At 32.3% G+C, this 19599-nt stretch overlaps 1 protein-coding gene across 1 annotated transcript; it reads left to right on the forward strand.

Annotated features, from left to right (window-relative positions):
- Positions 1-1448: 1448 nt before the first annotated feature.
- Positions 1449-12793, forward strand: CCDC151 (Coiled-coil domain containing protein 151). Its single transcript, XM_085946416.1, has 12 exons — positions 1449-1518; positions 3434-3645; positions 5247-5417; positions 6741-6829; positions 6920-7010; positions 8078-8255; positions 8604-8798; positions 9216-9393; positions 10240-10384; positions 10478-10642; positions 12414-12555; positions 12675-12793. Exons 1-12 carry the CDS (start codon positions 1449-1451, stop codon positions 12791-12793), a joined length of 1755 nt encoding a protein of 584 aa, XP_085802542.1.
- Positions 12794-19599: the final 6806 nt, after the last annotated feature.

The following is a 19599-nucleotide window of genomic DNA, read 5'->3' on the forward strand; positions in this document are numbered from 1 at the left end:
AAATAGGTAATCTAACCTGATTTTTTGTATCATTATAAAATCACATTGTATGAAGCACAAATTTGGGACTTTCGTAAAAACTATTTGAGAAGAGTTGTTGCTTGGCATCACAAAACAAATTAATAAACTCGCTATAGACAGAGTAAAAAATTTTCTTATAATATACCTAATAGTTTAGTAAAATTGTTATATAATATCAATCAATTTATTTTCGGTAGAAACAAAGAGGACTCCAATCTCTTTGGGTAGAAAGACACTACATTAATTAAAATAAAATATTTAATAATAATATTTAAGTAAGTATATTGTATAAATAAATGGCTATAAAAATATTTTGTCCATATATACTATGGGTTCCCAACCTTTTTCAACTGGCAACTCCTTTATAATATAACAGCCAGTGGCGAAGGGTGATTTTTGGAAACAGGTAGGCTGTGGAAAAAGCACACTTGTTAGATGTATTTACGGGACATATTAATTATATAATGTTTGTAGACGTTTTAAATAGGATAAATTTATAATTGTATATATTATCATATTTCTTTAATATTTACACATGCTGTCTTTTCCACTTTCTTGTCATATTAGTTGTTATTTGTAATTAAGATATTTTTATATATTTGTATGTATTATGTATTATGGCGCATTGGCCAAAAGCTGTAATGCCGTAATACTCTTTTTTATAAATAAATAAATAAATAAATAAACTACTGATGAATAGGTAGGTACACAAAAACCGATGAAATTTCAAAAGCTCATTGATGGTATAAAATAAGACAATTAATTTGAATTATGTATTTTCTTAAATATAAACGCAAGATACGCTCAAAATATATTGAAAATATCCGTTGTTGTGAATCTGTTCCATAACAATTTATAATTTAACCCGTAAAATACTTCTATAGTTAAAACACAGACTTAGATACAATATCAGATTTCAACTTACATAATTGGCTGAATAAATTGTCTTAGTCTATGAATAAACTAATTGACAAATAAAAATCAAGAGATAAATTATTTATTATTTTTAACAACAATCAATATTTATATATAATTGAATCCCTAGAAATTATTTTGAATAAATGTGCAACTTACGTAAAATGTAAGCGCTCCTTAAATAGCTTACCAATTTATATGGGCCGCCACAGACGTCTTGAAATTATGAGAAACAAACTTCATATAAAAAAAGTTTTCGATTCACGCGAACGTAATCCATACAATATGTGAAGCGAAACGAGATGTCGCTTATTTTTTTTGCCTTCGAGATATGCCATAAATGGTGCTTATTGAAATATTGGAAAACATCGTAAAATTATTATGACAATTATACGATAGATGTCGTTGGGCATATTGAATATATTATTATGTGATTATATTATTTAATATAATCAAATAATAAATTAAAAAATATTTTTCTTAAGAAGGTAGGCTTTAAATAATCACCTAGTATGGAGTCTTCGCCACTGATAACAGCACACGTCCACTACAACGTTTGGCAACTTGACCCCGCTGAACCCCGTACAGAGCTCTCATAGATATTTGGCATATGAGGTTTGCAGGGTCAAGTTGCAATGGCGAGACATTCTAGGAGGCATGTGCTCTTATTGGCAAATAATGTTCAACCTCCCGTCATATTTTTCATAGGTACATGGTATTTTTATAGAATCATGAAAATAATCCTAACATCAAATTTTTTATGTTTTTCTCTCATTTTCACATCGCTGATTTTCAGTTGATGATGTTAATCGAGTGTTGATTTTCTGAGTATTTTTCAGGTACGCATACAGAAGAATGGTATGGGTGGTCCATTTCGAAAAATCTTCCATAATAATGTATTATTGATTTTTTAAATCAGCGAGATAATAAAATCTAACAGGTGCCATTGACTTCCACATTTACCCCGTGGGACCCCTTTTTCCGAGTATATCCCTCATACCCAGACACTCCGCACTTTCAGTCTGGCAATGAGCACCACGCATGCAGCTATAACTGCAGGTGCTCACCTACGAGTTATTACTACCCGTCGCATCCACAAGTGATTATCGAATGCACTTGGCGATTATTAGTATCGTTAGTCTCCGTTTGTGTCAGCCGCGCTGTCTTATTTTTTAGACATTCCACGTGAGAATATTGAATGAAACATTCGATGCCCCAGATGATTGTACTGACACAGGTTTTGCGTGACGTAGAATATTGAGAGGAGTGAGGCCCATTCTTTAAGAAGGCTGTTCGACAGCGAAGTCATCCGGGTCATCATATGATCCTCAGACATGAGGTCTTGATGAAGATGAAGAAGAAGGAATATTCCTTTTGTCTAAATTATTAAGTTAAGCTACAACATACGGCCGTAGCCATAAATTGACAAACTATAATTGAAGTAGGGAGTAAAATGATATTGACGCGCGTGTTTGAACATGACCGTTTAAAAAAAAAATAAAAAAAAATTCGGTTAGGTACATGTTCAAACATGCGCGTTAACATAATTTTACTCCCTACTTTAATTATAGTTTGTCAATTTATGGCTACGGCCGTATGTTGTAGCTTAACCACTAGGGAATGACAAAAGAAATGGCGTATTTCAAAAAAACACTACCTTATTCTTAGTTCAATAATTATTATAAAGCAATCATTATTCATAAGATGTTTATCACACTTGAATGGTCAAAGACATAGATTATAATAAATATCTTTAGAATTATCTTCAAATGTGTTAATCTTGCCGATTTTTTGAATAATAAAATGCCTAATTCTTGTCAAATTTGGGATCACAGAGATTATCAATATAATTTTTTATCGTGAATATTTTACAAAAATTATCTCGTAATAAATTATACTAATGGTTTTATAAATGCGTTTAAAAATTAATAAATGTAAAAAATCTTAACACCACTGCACAGTTATGTACCGAAATATGACTATATTCTAAAACATTAGAGCGAGAGGTTTAAAAGAATACTATTTTATGTAACAAAAATACTTTATGCAGTCATCAAATGTTTAAAATAACTATAAAGGATAATAAGGCTTCAAAATTATATAAATAGATTATCTACAACGTTTAAGGAGTGTTCAGGATCATGGTTTGAAAATACAATAAAAACTCAATTTTGACCTTCGACGAGCATGTCCCCCCTTAAACTGAAGAAGGTTCATACTATTATTATTCAAGCATTGAAACACCAAAAAAAAAAAAATTTTCCATCATAATTGTGAATGTTTTCTCTGGTTTACTATTTAGTGGTTGGCAACTTCTTAGAAAACACGCTTCGGTTCCCTTGGGGTTCGCAACCAATGGGTTGGGATCCTGTGATCCAAGTGGATGTAACTGGCTCTAATCATGATTTAATTATGTGAATTAAGTACCTACTACATTTTATTGTTTTAATTTAATTAATAAAATTATTTCATCACACATATTATTGTTGATGAGCAGAGGGCCAAAGAAAGGCCCATTACGAGGAAAATGACACCGAGACAAGAAACAATTCGGAGAGAATCAACAAGCTGAAAAAGGAAGTAAAGATCCTCACAGAGCAGTTGATGAAAGCCAAAAGTGAACTTGGAGGAGAAAAACAATTCAGACTTGTCAAGTATCTCCATGAGCTGGGACCCATTGGTAACAAGAATCACGATCAGGTAAAACATGCTAAATTTTCTTGTTAATAAATATAATTTAATATGGGAAAAATAAAAGCAAACCTACGACAAAAAACACTAAAACATAATAGTGGCCTAACTCCTGATAGAAAATAAAGAAGAACCAATCCATAGGCCAGTGGCGAAGGGTGACTTTTTGAAAGAGATAGGCTGTGGAGACAGCACACTTACCAATCAATATTTATATGTGATTTAATCCCATAGAAATTATTTTTTTAAATTATCTTATTAATTATTTTGAATAAATGTGCACTTAGAGTCCGACTGCTTTACTTAAGCGTGTGGTGCGAGGCATTGTGTGTATTTCATGTTTGAACACGTCACGGAAAAACGATTTCAAGACTTATAATTCTTACTTATATGTACTTGACTTATTTATAATTCCCTAATACTCAATAAATAAAAAATTCAAACTGTTAAAATTGTCTTTCTTTCATCTATAGTTTCAAAGGTCTACACAACTTCCGGGTGCACTGGTTAAAAAGTCAGACCATACCTATGTAGGCTTCAGGTCAATAGCTTACAGATTTGTATGGACGACTGTAGACATCTTGAAATTATGAGAAAAAAAGTTCATACTAAAAGCACGCCAAAATCATCTTGAAGTAATCGATATTTCAATGCTCACTAGAGGCGCTTTGAGACTTATTTTTTATTTATTCTAAATTCTAACAATAGATGGCTGGCTCCAATGACATATTAAATGGACGACTCACTTCATACCCGGCGAGCACGAGAAATTGTGCATGAAAGTCATTCACTGATGTATAGGTAGATGTCACGTGACCATTGATGTATCCGTTTCCATTATGCGATACAAGCTTCGAGAATTTATAGTAATATAACCTTTATTGTAATGGCGTATTAGTGTCATGACTCATTGCGTTAGAAACAGATTCTCGGTTACTTACGACTTCTCGGAGATTATACGCAAGTGAGCTCAGCGAATCACAGGCGACTGACTGTCCAATGGTTCCTGTCATTCAATTGCATTGAATAAACATTCATCATTATCTTAAAATGGCATTTTATAAATAATAAATAATACTAATACATGCAAAGTGATATCCCATCTTTCTTGGAGTGTTTAGTAGATTTTTTTACAATTTTTAACTAGGCACATTGGCATTTTGTAACACAATAATAACGGTGGAGTCGAAACCTGACAGTCAGAAATTTTGTATGGGCAGACCCAGCGGTGTCGCCAGACCGCTTGCAAGCAGAATGTTCATTTGAGCGTAGGATACCGATATTAAAATATGAATTTCGCCATCCGGCAGACCCGACACAAAGTGAGTGTCATTTTATTTTCTAGATGCTTCGTCCATATTAATGTCATTGGCTGGCTCTCATTTTTATTTTTTAAATATTAATTAATTATTCTGAGGATAGATTGGTTCCCGCACATTTTTTTATTTATTTGAATTTGTATACTTTCTATCTATTTTTCTTAGAAGGTACGCTTCAAATAATAGCCTACTATGGAGCCTTCGCCTCTGCCATGGGTATCATACAAAATATATTGATAAGATTCCACTCCATTTTTGATCCAGCTATGTTTTTCATTATGACTATCCCAGTTAAAGGAGATACTCGACTTAAAAGTGATCGATATGCATAAACAATTGGATATTGCACGATACAAACGAAAGAAGAAGAAATCAGAATTAGATAAATTGGAGCAGGAATATCAAAGACTTGTCGCTGAGAAGACTAAGGCCGCTGGAGACAGGAAGAAAGCAGAAAAACCCTCAAAAAAGGTCCATATAATTGTTTTCTTAAAACTTAAACTTTTAAAATCTCAGAAACATACCTATTAGAGTAAATTCTAGAAAAAAGTTGGGTTTAATGGGATTTGAGTTCACAACTTTCATTGTCCAGATGAGTGCAGAGATAAAGATCTGTAAAGTTACGGATCCGTCTCATGTAAATTATTTTTTAAAACTGTGCAACCTTCAAGAAAAGAGGTTTCAAATTTCCCCAATAATAAGCAACCAACTTTTTTATTTAATTGAGGTAATAATATTGTGAAACTAACATGATCATAGATGGTGCTAGGTGTCAATCAAATTCATTTTTGACGTCTTTCTTGTTAATATTTTTTTTATTCAATAGAGGTAGCTACCATAAAAGTGTATTACTTGAGAGACTTTTGGTGAATCTATCTATGGTCATAACTTTTTTAGTTAAAATCATACTAAAAATTGTATTACTTTGTTTTATGGCTAGAAAACTAATCACTAATCTATACTAATCAATAAAGTTTTTTAATTTTTTCATTTACAATTTTAAAAAACTACTTATCTCAACTTCTCCCCCCCCAAAATATTCTAATACTTGACAAAAAATGCTGTTTTAGCACTAAAATTGAAGAATTTCAAACAGTTATATTACTTAATACATTGAATGCAAAGTATAGGTTTGGAATGAAGTTATTTTGGGACTATTTTTCTATCTCTACTTTAATCAAATTACTGTGACTAAAATGTCTTGGGAAAATAGCAAATGAGAGGCACATAATATTATATTATACACTATTAGTCAGTCTATAAATGAAAAGCCACTGTGACAATAAAAAAAGTAAAACAAGTTATTTTGTCTCAAGTTACCCTAATGCAATGACATTATTAATTGATACAGTAGCTAGCCAGTAAATTCGCGCATAGCGACATTCGCACATGGATAGGTAGACGTCACGCAATTTCCATTATGTGATATCACGCATCGGGAATGTATAGCAATATCACCTTTATTGTAATGGCGTTTGAACAGTGTTTCTAGTGTCAATGTTCATTTGAGCAAACTCGTTCGAACCGAACCATTCGGCAGATCCGACAAAAAGCATCGGGAATTTATAGCAATATCACCTTTATTGTAATTGCGTTAGAACAGATTATGCCATTCGGCAGACTCGACTTAATGTCTCAAATAATAGAGTTTTACCGGTATTGAATTGTATACCTACATAAGATTATAAATATTTAGATTCATATTAATAAAAATACATAATTTTGAATTGGTACATATTCTTCTTTATGATTGATTACGTTGCTTCTTTTAAGAAAGTTTTAACAATATTTAAGGCAATATCTCACTTGGAAAACGATATTCATCGTATTGCTGTACAATGGATGGAAGCTGAACACGTCAGAAAGAAATACACTGGAATAAGGTAGACTAACATTATTGTACACAAAGTAATTAGAAAATGTATCAGTATGTAGACAATAAATTGTGATTAATCTATCTGAACTGTCTGCAGATATTCATTATTGAATGATTCAGTGAAGTTCGAAAGTGCCTTGGCTAATGTGGAACAGATGATTAAACAACAAAATGAAGAAATAAAAAAACTACAGGTAAAAAGGATAAAAAATCAATATGCACAATGTAACTTGGAATGAATGTTATGTAATTACGGTTGAAAGCGGTGATAATAGTTACCTAACATCAATACAATATATTATATCTTATTAAATCTACATTTTGTTTTAATGGTTATCATTTTCTGTCTTCAAGTCTTCCAACTGGTTTTTGATTATAAGTACATTATTTATGCAGTGAGACTTCTATTATAATTTCCTATGTAAGTAACAATTTCTAAAAGCTACCATCCATTTCAAAAGATTGAATGACTTTTATCGAAAATTTTTAATATTTGAGTAGGTGCTATATTTTTTGATTGAACAAGTTATGATGAAATATATAAAGCTTAGTATCTACCTACGTACGTTGCCTACTGCCCAAGCACAGCACTTACCACAGGATGGCAAATCGGAGATTCAGAGTGAATTATACAAATAACACGTATATTATTAATACTATCGACCGAAGGTATATACTTGATGGAATTTGAATTTAAATTTCTAATTCTAAATAAATTCACATATTCTATTATTCGAGTGTACTTTGCTTCGAAAATTGCACTTTTGTAGATAGTGTTGTTTGACATTAAGCCCTCGTATTATACTCTTAGAAGGTTAACCTTCTCACTGCCAGCTAATTTTTACTAAGTGGACACTTGTAGGCCATTGCAGGCCAGCTATTTTTTGAATAAAATAAATCCCTTAAAAAATATGAAATAGAAACAGAATGATAAATATTTGTGAAAACTTACCAAAACAACATGTTTTTGAAGTTTATCGTGAATATTTTCACACTAAAATGATGAATATTGTTTAGAAAATACACACAAACAGTTTATTCAGAAGATATGACGTTTACAAGTATGCACAAATTAATTCGTCCATGGCCTGACGCGATATACATGCTTCGACGAGTTAACTTGGCTCTGGCAGTGATCAGGTTAAAGACTTTAAAATCTCTATGACTAGTGCCACAATTTTTGGTTGCCACCCTTATTTATTAGTATTAGATAGTATTAGATACCTACATAATTATTTTTATTTTATCTTGTCAGGAAGTGAATGGTTCTGCCCTAGAAATGCGTGACTTTGCGATGAGCTCGCTACTTCGACAAGAGAGTGGGGCGGCAGGTGCGGCAGGAGTTCGCGAAGAAAGACTCACCAGAGCTAAATTGCGCTTGTCCGATAGACGAAAAGAACTCGATAAACTAGAGAGAAGAATGTTTCCTCAGGGTTAAGTATTTTTTTAAATTTACACTATTTCCAACACGCCCTTCTTTTATCAAAGGTTGGCTAACATTTTGCAGTACATCTTCATATTTCGGGCCAGTCTTATAATACCACCAATACTTTGAACATTGCGCCTCTTACATAACTAAGAGAATCTATTTTTACTTATGTCTCTCCTGTCCTCTACTTTTCACTGCATTGCCTATATTGTGACTTGAAGTAAATCATATTCCTCATCGCTGAATATACGCCCGAACTACCCAGCTTTTCTATTTGACGGTAGTTCTTTCAGCCTATTAGCTCATCTTAAACCTCCTCATGGCGACATAATCGGTCCATAAAATTTTCATTATACTCTGATAGAGCTACTCCACAGCAACATTAAAATATCAAAAATTACATATGTTATGATTGTAGCACGGCCAACCATTGTTCAGCAAGATTCTGTCGGCTCTGTTGATCTTACTCCGGTAGAAGAAGAAAATATATCGGTAATCGGTGGAGGAAATATGGAAGATGCCTTCCAAAAACTTATGAAAATAACAGGTAGGTATAGGAAACATGTCTTCATTATGACGTTATGAAATAATATTATTTAAAAAGTACTTCTTTCATATATCTTTCTACAAGAGAAAGCATCAGGACTTAATATAATATGATGAATTTGGACTCTTTAAATTGTCACTTTACTTGATGATTGATAATAACTAAATTTAAGCTCTATCGATGAACAAATGCAAGAAAAATACATCTATCCGCATTAAAAACACAACTATAATTTGAAAAAACATACTATTAATGCGGTAAGACATGGTGAAATGGGATGCTTGAGCTTTTAAATCCCATTAGTATGTGACAAAGTCTTTATATTATTATTTTTCAATCCTCCAGTCTACTCTGGGAAAGTTTCTGGACGTGTCAAGTTATTGCTGGCAATGTGTCATAAACTTTGCATTATTTCAGGTGTGAGTGACCCTGAAGATGTTTTTGACCGTTTCAAAGCACAGACAGCTACCACAGAGAGACTCTTCTACTTGAAGAACATAAACGAAGAGGAAAAAAAGAATCTGGAAACAGATCAGAATATTATGATTGCTGAACTCGAGGCATACAAATTTGCCCAAGTAAAGGATAAAGAAGAGTAAGGATGTATTGCTTCTATTCAGGGAACACAAAAATAAGGGAAGTGGGATGGTTACCTTCTGGGAGTGGCTGTAAGAGGGTACAATTCTCGGGTGTGGAGAAATATAGGATAAACTTAAGCATGTATTAAAGAATATCTTATTTTCAATAGTCATTTGTATCATAATATGCATTGCCACGTAAACGTAACGTGCATTCAATGTCGGTTATATTTGAAGAAATTGAGCGGGCTTTCTAATTCTTGTGTTTTATGACCTAGTCATCGTTAATTCATAATCCAAAACTGGCTTGGTGTATCTATGGTGACTGGTTTTCGCATTTATGTCTTTTTAATCTGTTTTGTGCTTTAATCTAATGATTTATAATCTCCTCTGACAGTAGTCTATGGATCATTTTTTTTGCTGATATTAAATAAAATATCACCTCAGCTAGAGAGTGGGAATCACTAGAATATGCCCGGGAAAACTACGGCTTTTGTGTTAAGACTTCCTTTATTTTTTTTACTGATCTTAACCTTTTTACTGCAGGTGCATGTATGGCGGTACCTTGCACGCTGCGAATTTTATTGCAAAAATAAAAAATTAAAATCAATTTACGTTTCAAGTGGTAAAAACGAATTCTGTTTCAATTCTGAGTATGTGACGATATTCCCAATATATGTCGTTGTGTGTTGGACATATTTGTATGTTTAAAATAATTGATTTTCGTTAGTTAAATCCCGTTTAAGGCGGGACGTCCAAAGACGTCATTTTTGTATGAGCGGCGTTCCGTTCACGGAAAAGATCGCATCTTAAGACGTCATTGGCAGCCATCCGGTTAAGCTAACGGAAATAAATTTTTACAGTAATATTGAAGAGATGGAGAAGTTGAAGGCGGGCATCGAGGAGGAAATTGAAAAACAAAGCAAATATGAAGCCGACGAGAAAACTGTTTTGGATGTGTTACTTGATATCAAACGATGTTTCTATGACTGTTGTATGAAATTGGAGGTAAGCAAAACTGTCACTCTGTCAGAACACATAACCAGTAAATTAAAATAAAAAAGTTTACTTTTTGAAGTGTTGATATAAAAAATGTTTCAGGATGCCGATGATGTCGCAGTTCCCGATTGGTCAGACGACACTTCTAATTTGGAAGACATCTTTGAACTGCTCAAGAAGAAATTCTTGGCTGCTCGAATGATAGCTGAACCGGCTGTAGATAAAAATCTTGAAGAATACCTTGGAGCAAAACCAGTAGAAGAAAGGGTAAGCTGTGCTAATTTCTTGATTTAGATTCCTACACAAACTTGAATGATTATTAATCAATATTCAAGAGAGTCAGTGTTTACTTGATAGTAATACGTCACGATGGTCGAGTGGTTCAAGCGTCGGCCTATAGCGTCATTAGTCCCAGGTTCGAATACAATTTTAAAAATAAAAAAAACACTAATAATAAACTTATTTACAAGTTTATTATTAGTGATGAATGATGAATGATCAAATTTAAATGTTCAATTATCCATTCCTAAGTATTTGCTCCTCCAAAGTACACCCGATCCTCTTTTTGCACTGTTTAAAAAAGTACCGATTATTTTTTATTTACACTGATTTTTAACAGTTTAAAAAAACTAAAAAGAATAAAATTACGTATATTGTATGTACGTATTTATCAAAAATTGCGTTGCAATGGACTGCACGCCACTGGTGCATACATATCATGTAGTCACCGGATATACATACATGGTGCCGCTAGTCAGTCACTTCGGGATCGATATTAGAGACGCGCCGCGCTGCGTGCTTCGGCATCGGCATCATTAAATATTTCCAGCAATGTGTGATTTTTCGCCAGCGAAAAACATCAGTAAACGGGCACCTTTATTCTCAAGTAGCGATACTGAATGAATATATTTCTCTTTGATAAATTTAATTTAAATCGAAAATTATGTATTGTTATATATTATGTTACGCCGAATGTGCGAAATTGAATATTACATGAAATGGGAAAAATTTTGCCTAAATCATGAAAAATGCAAGCCCGTTGCCTTATTCATGACAAAATATCTGAAGAGTGCGTGAATTAGGCAGTAATTTTTCTGCCTAGTTCATGTATTGGACAAATTAGATAGTAGCGCTACGGTGGTATTTTTTGCAACTAAACTAAATGTATCAAATGCTCATAATGTATTGGTCAAAATGTACATATATTATCTATGGTCAAAATAGATGAACGCGCTCTGGTGGTATTTTTTGCAACTAATCAAACTAAACAAATGTGTCAAATGTCGTCCTACAATGACGTTCATATCCATTTACTATGCGAAAAAAAATCTAGAACTATAATATGATAACGGAAGAATTTTATTGATAAGTATTTTCGCGATTTGATTCGTGCTTGGGTATCAAACGTGCAATGGTCGATTGAATGTTTGTGATAGTTTGTTGACACTTGATAGCTAACCTCAAAATGGACATTCAGTTGAATAGTTTAATTCAGAATTACAAAACCTAACCTAACATAATAATATTATATTATGTCCAATTATAACTAATAAAACCATCCGTAATAAATTTACTTTTTCTTCTGTCATGTTGACAGTTCAAGAATTCCATACTCTGGCGAATTCATGTACTCGGCAGAAAATTTACCTAATTCATGAATAAGGCAACAGGCTTGACTATTACATGAATTAGCCAAAATTTTGCGCATTTCATGTAATAGTTAATTTCGCACATTCGGTGTAACATATATAAATAATTAATAAATTCGATTTATTTTTATGTTCAAGAATTTCGTATTTTGAGTTGATAAGTAATGGAACCTATCTACCATTTTTGTATGGGCACCTTATCTTCTTTTACACGGTTTTGTTTTGGATGGTAGCTAGTCTTTGGAACGTATCCCCCGTGCAAAAAGAGGATCGGGTGTATACAATATACCTTAATTACAAAGAGAATATAAATAATTTACTAGAACATTATTAAGATGCCAAATTACTGAATATGAAACGACTAATGTGTAATATCTTTTCCATGGCAGAGAAACAGTCTAGATAATGCGCCATTGGAAAAGAATCCATCGGAGGAACGAAACGTCCTTCCAGCCGCTTATCAGGATTTAATGGCACCACGTACCAAGAGCCGAGGCACCGGTACACCTTCGGGACCCCAAAAAGCATTAGGTGAGAACAATTTATTTCTAAACAATGGATAACTAAATCCCAAAAAATTGTCACGGTTTCGGACACTTCTATAATTTGTGAAAAGGAATAAAACAGAAGTTACAATTTTTTTTTTGCAGCATCTGACGAAGAAGAAGAAATACCATCGAGAGGATTTCTCAAGAGGCAAGCACAACTTATTGTCGACACCAAATCAAGAAGGAAGGGGTACCGAATACCCCCACTTCCAAAGAAGTAAAACATAAAAACATCACTATGTATCTCTTTATCTTAAATTGCTATATTCCATTATAACCATTGGGTATTGGTGGTTAATAAGGCTGACTATATTTGGGCCATGGCACTAAATTGTGAATTACGATAGTGGTGCTAGTTATTGATTATCTTCGTATACAATGCGGTACCCTGATCGCAATATATGAAGATTTTCGATTACATATTCGTTATTGCCATTTATTTCAATACACAACAATCATCATTTAATACAAACAGTTTACCATATTACATTCAAAGTATGAGCATTAAGTAGCACTACCGGAAGTTTAAGTTTCATGTCGCGGCTTAACTACGGTGGCTCTTGGGTAGTTAAGTATAACTAAAAAATGTAGATTTACTATTTTATGTGATGTTTAACAAATTATATTTGTGATCAGGTTTGGTGACTGAAAAAATGTTTTAGTCTAGTATGTAGCATGTTGTGTTGTGGTTTGGATTGAACAATGGGTAATCAAATAAATGAAAAATGCATTTTATAATAAATCAGTTTTATTTATAAAAAATAACTATTTTATAACTCAAATAATAAACTTGTTTAGGATTTAAAAAAACACTAAGTAATTATACTGACCACTGAATTTTATATTGAAAATATACATGAATATCATCTAAAATACATATTGTAAGAGTATGCCAGTCAAAATAATTAATAGTCAATACAGAATGATACTTATAATACAATCCTTTATTATTAAGAGGTATACAACTTTTGTGGTGAATCTGGCAACTTATCATAGTTACTTTAGTTTTTACAAAAGATTTGATATCTTTATTATATTGACACGTTTTCTATGGTTTTATGTGTAGATATAAAATCATTTAGATCAATTTGAATATGGAATACTTCCATCAGTATTACCAGACGATCCAAACATAGATTATGAAAACGTGAGAAAAATGGGAGAAGAAAATGCAATTCGATATGAAATAATAGTTTGTCAACAAGAGATCCAGGAACTTCGAATAAATATATTTATTTATTTATAAACGGTGCATGCACCTATGAAACATGAGAAAAATGAAATTAAAAAGGAAGAATGGCTTACCAAATCTGAATTTTAATACTGTTATTAGCTTCTTTCTTCAACGGGTAAATAAGAAATAAAAAAAACATCTAAAATATATGTGCAGAAATAAAAATAGATTTATTTTTAAGCTATGCAAAATTTCTCACCCATCTTCAGTGTTACCTACATAAAAATAACAAGCACCCAAGTAGAACATATCAATATATCATATTATAAACGGATATTTTCTTTCACCTTGAATTTCCGGATACCTTGTATCAACTGCGGCAACATAGAACATTCCAATTGAATAAATAGCAAATTATATAGAAATGAAGAATACATGAAATAGACAAAAACTTCCGTGTTGATTAATTTTCTCCAACATTATTCAGTGTTGGCAATAAAGTCATCAACGCTTTTGCGAACCGGCTGAAAATGAATGCCATGCCAAGTCTATCTGATTGACTAAATTAAATGTTAGATTTTTCATGGCACTAAGAATATTGACATTCAAATTCAACTCAGAATTCAAAAGCTACAAAATTTAAAAAAACGAGTTTCATTTTTTGTTTCGTAAAAATGAAACGCCTTCTGTAGAGTGAGAGCGGCCTATGTTACGTTTTATTTTATCAATTTGATGGCGCAAATTAGATTTTAATTCCCATTTCATTCCCGCGTCATTTTATCGAAAGCGTTGTTTTCGTAACATAAACCATTCTTCCTCCGTAGAAGCCAAATAATACGTATCCCAACAATATGGAATAATAATTCATTACAGTCACTAGTTGAACGATTCGGGAATAAGTCATTTCCCCTGTACAAATGATTAAATCTACATTTTTTACAATTGTCGATATTATTTGGTGCTGAAAACACAATGGTGTCAGTCTTTCAAACGCTTCCATGACCCGTCAGCAAGCGTGCCACGGAGATGCATTGTAATTTGACTAAACAATCTTCCTTTATTACTTCCCGCGTCGACGGGAAAGTATACTTAAAATAACACACCTTGGATGGAGAATATCATAATATGGTTATAGACACGATACTATTATTACGATTCACTTGTTCTAATGTTAGACAAATAAATGCATAACACAGAGACGACTCTGTGAAAACTGATTCACGCATCATGTATATTAATTATATGTAAAATCAAAAACCCAACACATTTACATAATACCATATAAGAGATGTGTAAAATATTTTAATTTGTAAATACTTTTTCTTAGAACTTCATTAAGAAACATACTCGGTAGGTCACCAAGCTTCATATTGGACACAACCACTTGTGACAGGTCGCACAACAGTGTTGCCCATCTTCCTATTTAGAATCTCTCAAAATCGGTGTAGTATTTTACGCAAAACCAAAAATATAGAAAAATAATACAATAATAATTATAGTACGGTCGGCAGCACTGTCGCATGTCAAGTCTTCGATATTCCGATGACCGACCAGACGCGTTGCAGTGACCAGTCAGTATGTATACGCGACGATCTCAATGACTATTGTAGCAAATCACACATGTTTGACGTGGCATGTGCGAACATCCCATACAAACAGTATGGGAAATGTAGCTACAATGTATGGCAACCACATGTGGCTATGGTTACGTCTATGTGTGGATTTAGAACCATTAATATAATACATATTTATATATTGGAAAGGTAATAAATATCTTGCTATTATCTAATACTTTGCTAATCAATTCAAGATTTCAAAATAATATTTTAAACTTAACATTATAATAACATAATATTATGTTATGCATAATATTATGCATTGTAGACGAAAAAGTATTCCAAATTTAGAAATTCGATTAAACTAATATGTAAATTTATAAAGAACAGAAATAGAATGAGCATTACACTCAACAACCGGGTGAATTTTTCTTTTCTGGTGATGGAATAAGTTGAGTTAATCAGACTCTACTGGTGCAAAATAGGGTAGTAGTCAACTTGTCACAAGTTCAAATCCTGTGATGCAAACATCAAATTGGTGCCATTTTTAAACATGTGCATTTCGATATAGGTTCATCAGGCATGGACCCTATAGATAGAGTGAATGGCTAACTAATCCTCATAAAAATCTGTTAAAATACCTCCACCTTAATCTGTCTTGGAGTGAGAAATATGGTGATTCCAGAGCGTATTTAACGTCATTGAATTGGTAACTATAGAAACACTAATATTCACTGCATTGTTTGTGAAAAAAAATATGACAGCCTGATGTTTAGTCCTTGCTTTGGTCACTTGTTATTTGGAATTTAAAGGAATCATTCATCTAAATCAGGGGCAGCCAACCTGGTCTCCACCGCCCACTAGTGGGCGTTTCAGCTTTCGTGATGGGAGGTAGGGGTTTTAAAAACATTTTCATTATGTTTACATAAAATTCCCCATGACAATTTAAATTTCAGAAAATATACTATTTGTATTGCCCTCGCATAATTTTAGTTCATGTTGCGTACGTGAAACTCAGCCTCTGGGATCTCATTAATAATTTAATTAATTAAATATAATGTAAGACTTCATGCTTCTATGTATGCAACTATAAATAAAAAGATAGATTTAACTACAGTAAGTTGTTTTATAAAGATTTATTCTGCCAAACTTAGCGAAAGTCTTACATAAAGACATTTGGTAAGTAATAATTATTATTATAATATGATTGATGATATGGGTGATTTATAAAGTAGGGAAGTAACTTTACTTTATAAAATTTATGAAGTTAAGTTACTTCCCTACTTCATAAATCACCATTACTGTGGAACCGGTGGGCGGTTAGTAAATTTTACTACTAACAGAGATACAAAATTGGGCGGTAGGTATAAAAAGGTTGACCACCCCTGATCTAAATAATGGTAATTGATTTCATAGAAAACTTTTTTGAGGTAACTGAAATGTGAAAAGTGTTTATCTCAGCGCAGCCTAGGCGAATAAGTCTCAGACAGTGGGAGAGTAATGCAAAATGATTTGCAACCAATTGAATCACTTTAGAAAAAAAAATCTACTTTTAAGGGGGGACATCATGCTCGTCGAAGGTCAAAATTGAGTTTTTATTGTATTTTCAAACCATGATCCTGGACACTCCTTAAACGTTGTAGATAATCTATTAATATAATTTTGAAGCCTTATTATCCTTTATAGTTATTTTAAACATTTGATGACTGCATGAAGTATTTTTGTTACATAAAATAGTATTCTTTTAAACCTCTCGCTCTAATGTTTTAGAATATGGTCATATTTCGGTACAGAACTGTGCAGTGGTGTTAAGATTTTTTACATTTATTAATTTTTAAACACATTTATTAAACCATTAGTATAATTTATTACGAGATAATTTTTGTAAAATATTCACGATAAAAAATTATTTCGATAATCTCTGTGATCCCAAATTTGACAAGAATTAGGCATTTTATTATTCAAAAAATCGGCAAGATTAACACATTTGAAGATGATTCTAAAGATACTTATTATAAGCTATGTCTTTGACCATTCAAGTGTGATAAAAATCTTATGAATAATGATTGCTTTATAATAATTATTGACCTAAGAATAAGGTAGTGTTTTTTTTAAATACGCCATTTCTTTTGTCATTCCCTAGTGGTTAAGCTACAACATACGGCCGTAGCCATAAAATGACAAACTATAATTAAAGTAGGGAGTAAAATTATGTTAACGCGCGTGTTTGAACATGTACCTAACCGATTTTTTTTTTAAACGGTACATGTTCAAACACGCGCGTCAATATCATTTTACTCCCTACTTCAATTATAGTTTGTCAATTTATGGCTACGGCCGTATGTTGTAGCTTAACCACTGGGGAATGACAAAAGAAATGGCGTATTTCAAAAAAACACTACCTTATTCTTAGGTCAATAATTATTATAAAGCAATCATTATTCATAAGATGTTTATCACACTTGAATGGTCAAAGACATAGCTTATAATAAATATCTTTAGAATTATCTTGAAATGTGTTAATCTTGCCGATTTTTTGAATAATAAAATGCCTAATTCTTGTCAAATTTGGGATCACAGAGATTATCAATATAATTTTTTATCGTGAATATTTTACAAAAATTATCTCGTAATAAATTATGCTAATGGTTTTATAAATGCGTTTAAAAATTAATAAATGTAAAAAATCTTAACACCACTGCACAGTTATGTACCGAAATATGACTATATTCTAAAACATTAGAGCGAGAGGTTTAAAAGAATACTATTTTATGTAACAAAAATACTTTATGCAGTCATCAAATGTTTAAAATAACTATAAAGGATAATAAGGCTTCAAAATTATATAAAGAGATTATCTACAACGTTTAAGGAGTGTCCAGGATCATGGTTTGAAAATACAATAAAAACTCAATTTTGACCTTCGACGAGCATGTCCCCCCTTAATCAAAGTCCATTTACAAAAATTTTCTTTGAAACATTTGTAATTTTCCCTTTTTTAAACAATAATTTATGGTTTACGAAATATGCATGGGATTGCTATAGTATTGGTGGATATTACATATAACTGCCTCCTTGAGGTGACTATTTTATACATTATGATGGAATGTGTAAATGGTACGATATATTTTTAAGCCCTTGCCGAATGTTCTGTTTTACAGAACATGGGACATTTACTGATTTCATAATATCCTAACTAGCTATCTACAGTGTGGCAAAGCGAAGGATATGTGGTCATTTCTGATGAGTGCGAGATGTAAAAGTATTTTTTTCTCCTTTTATAACAAATGCGATAGTATTAAAATTAATTTTAAAAAATTATGAACCTGACCAAACGCGTCCGACACTGCCCCGCAGGAGTACTTGTCTCCGCACTTTGTGCAAGTCATTCAGCAGAAATGGGAGTAGTTAAATTAATGTGCCAATGGATTCAGAAAAAATACTCTCACAGGTCAAGGTCACTAAATGAGGCAAAATACTGAAGCTGACCAATCATATTATAAAAAGCATGCAAAAATATTAATGCCTTTTATATATTTTTAAAGTTTTAAGAATATTAATGATTGGCACTACAATTGAGTGTGGGTCTTGGCCGCTTCCAGGAAATGTCTGCACTCCAGTCAGTCCAATGTTTGCCTCACTTTCGTGTGTAAGATGACGATTGTATATATCATGGCCGTACCTTCCTCACCACGTGCCACCTTCTCAACAGCTTCCTCTCATCTCTTTTGATAAGGCCCAGCGTTCCAATCCATAAACTTTCAAAGAGTAAAAATTATTTTTCAGGTGATGGTGACTTTTGCTTGAACGCCGATGATACGATCGGGAGGTTTTTTGGTCAAGTATAAATACCAATTAGGATGATAATGTAAAATAATGTTTCTTACATACACAATAAATAGAGAAAGTTACATTATCAGAGTTGACCTTAATTTATTAAAAAAAAAACAGCTTAGCTAAGAATGAAATGATGAGTGACATTTGTATAATTTCTAAAATTCAGTCGATACAATGAGACCATTATAAAAACGAGCGGTCTCAGTGCATTACTAACAAATTAGTTAGGATATACATTCAAGTTACTATTAATATAATTACGTTTAGTGAATATTCTTTTTACAAAGTATTAGGTATTATTACATCGACAACACTGCAAAGTTAGGAACAAAAACCTTTTATAACTTTTCATTACGTGTTAATAGAAATTATTGTTTACAACTAAACGTATACAAGATATGGCTAAATTCAGAAAATTTTGAAGACTGTCAGAAATGAAAGAAAGACAAATATAAATTTT

This window comes from Rhyacophila brunnea, unplaced genomic scaffold (assembly GCF_057557595.1).
Source record: "Rhyacophila brunnea isolate RB1 unplaced genomic scaffold, BYU_Rbru_1.0 scaffold_2, whole genome shotgun sequence".
NCBI lineage: Eukaryota > Metazoa > Arthropoda > Insecta > Trichoptera > Rhyacophilidae > Rhyacophila > Rhyacophila brunnea.

Excerpts from the sequence above, each read along its gene's own strand:
- CCDC151 (XM_085946416.1), top strand. The coding sequence starts at position 1,449 with ATGGAGTCTTCGCCACTGATAACAGCACACGTCCACTACAACGTTTGG. Across the intron at positions 5,418-6,740 it reads CAGAAAAACCCTCAAAAAAG|GCAATATCTCACTTGGAAAA; the intron begins GTCCATATAATT and ends ACAATATTTAAG. Across the intron at positions 8,799-9,215 it reads AAAACTTATGAAAATAACAG|GTGTGAGTGACCCTGAAGAT; the intron begins GTAGGTATAGGA and ends GCATTATTTCAG.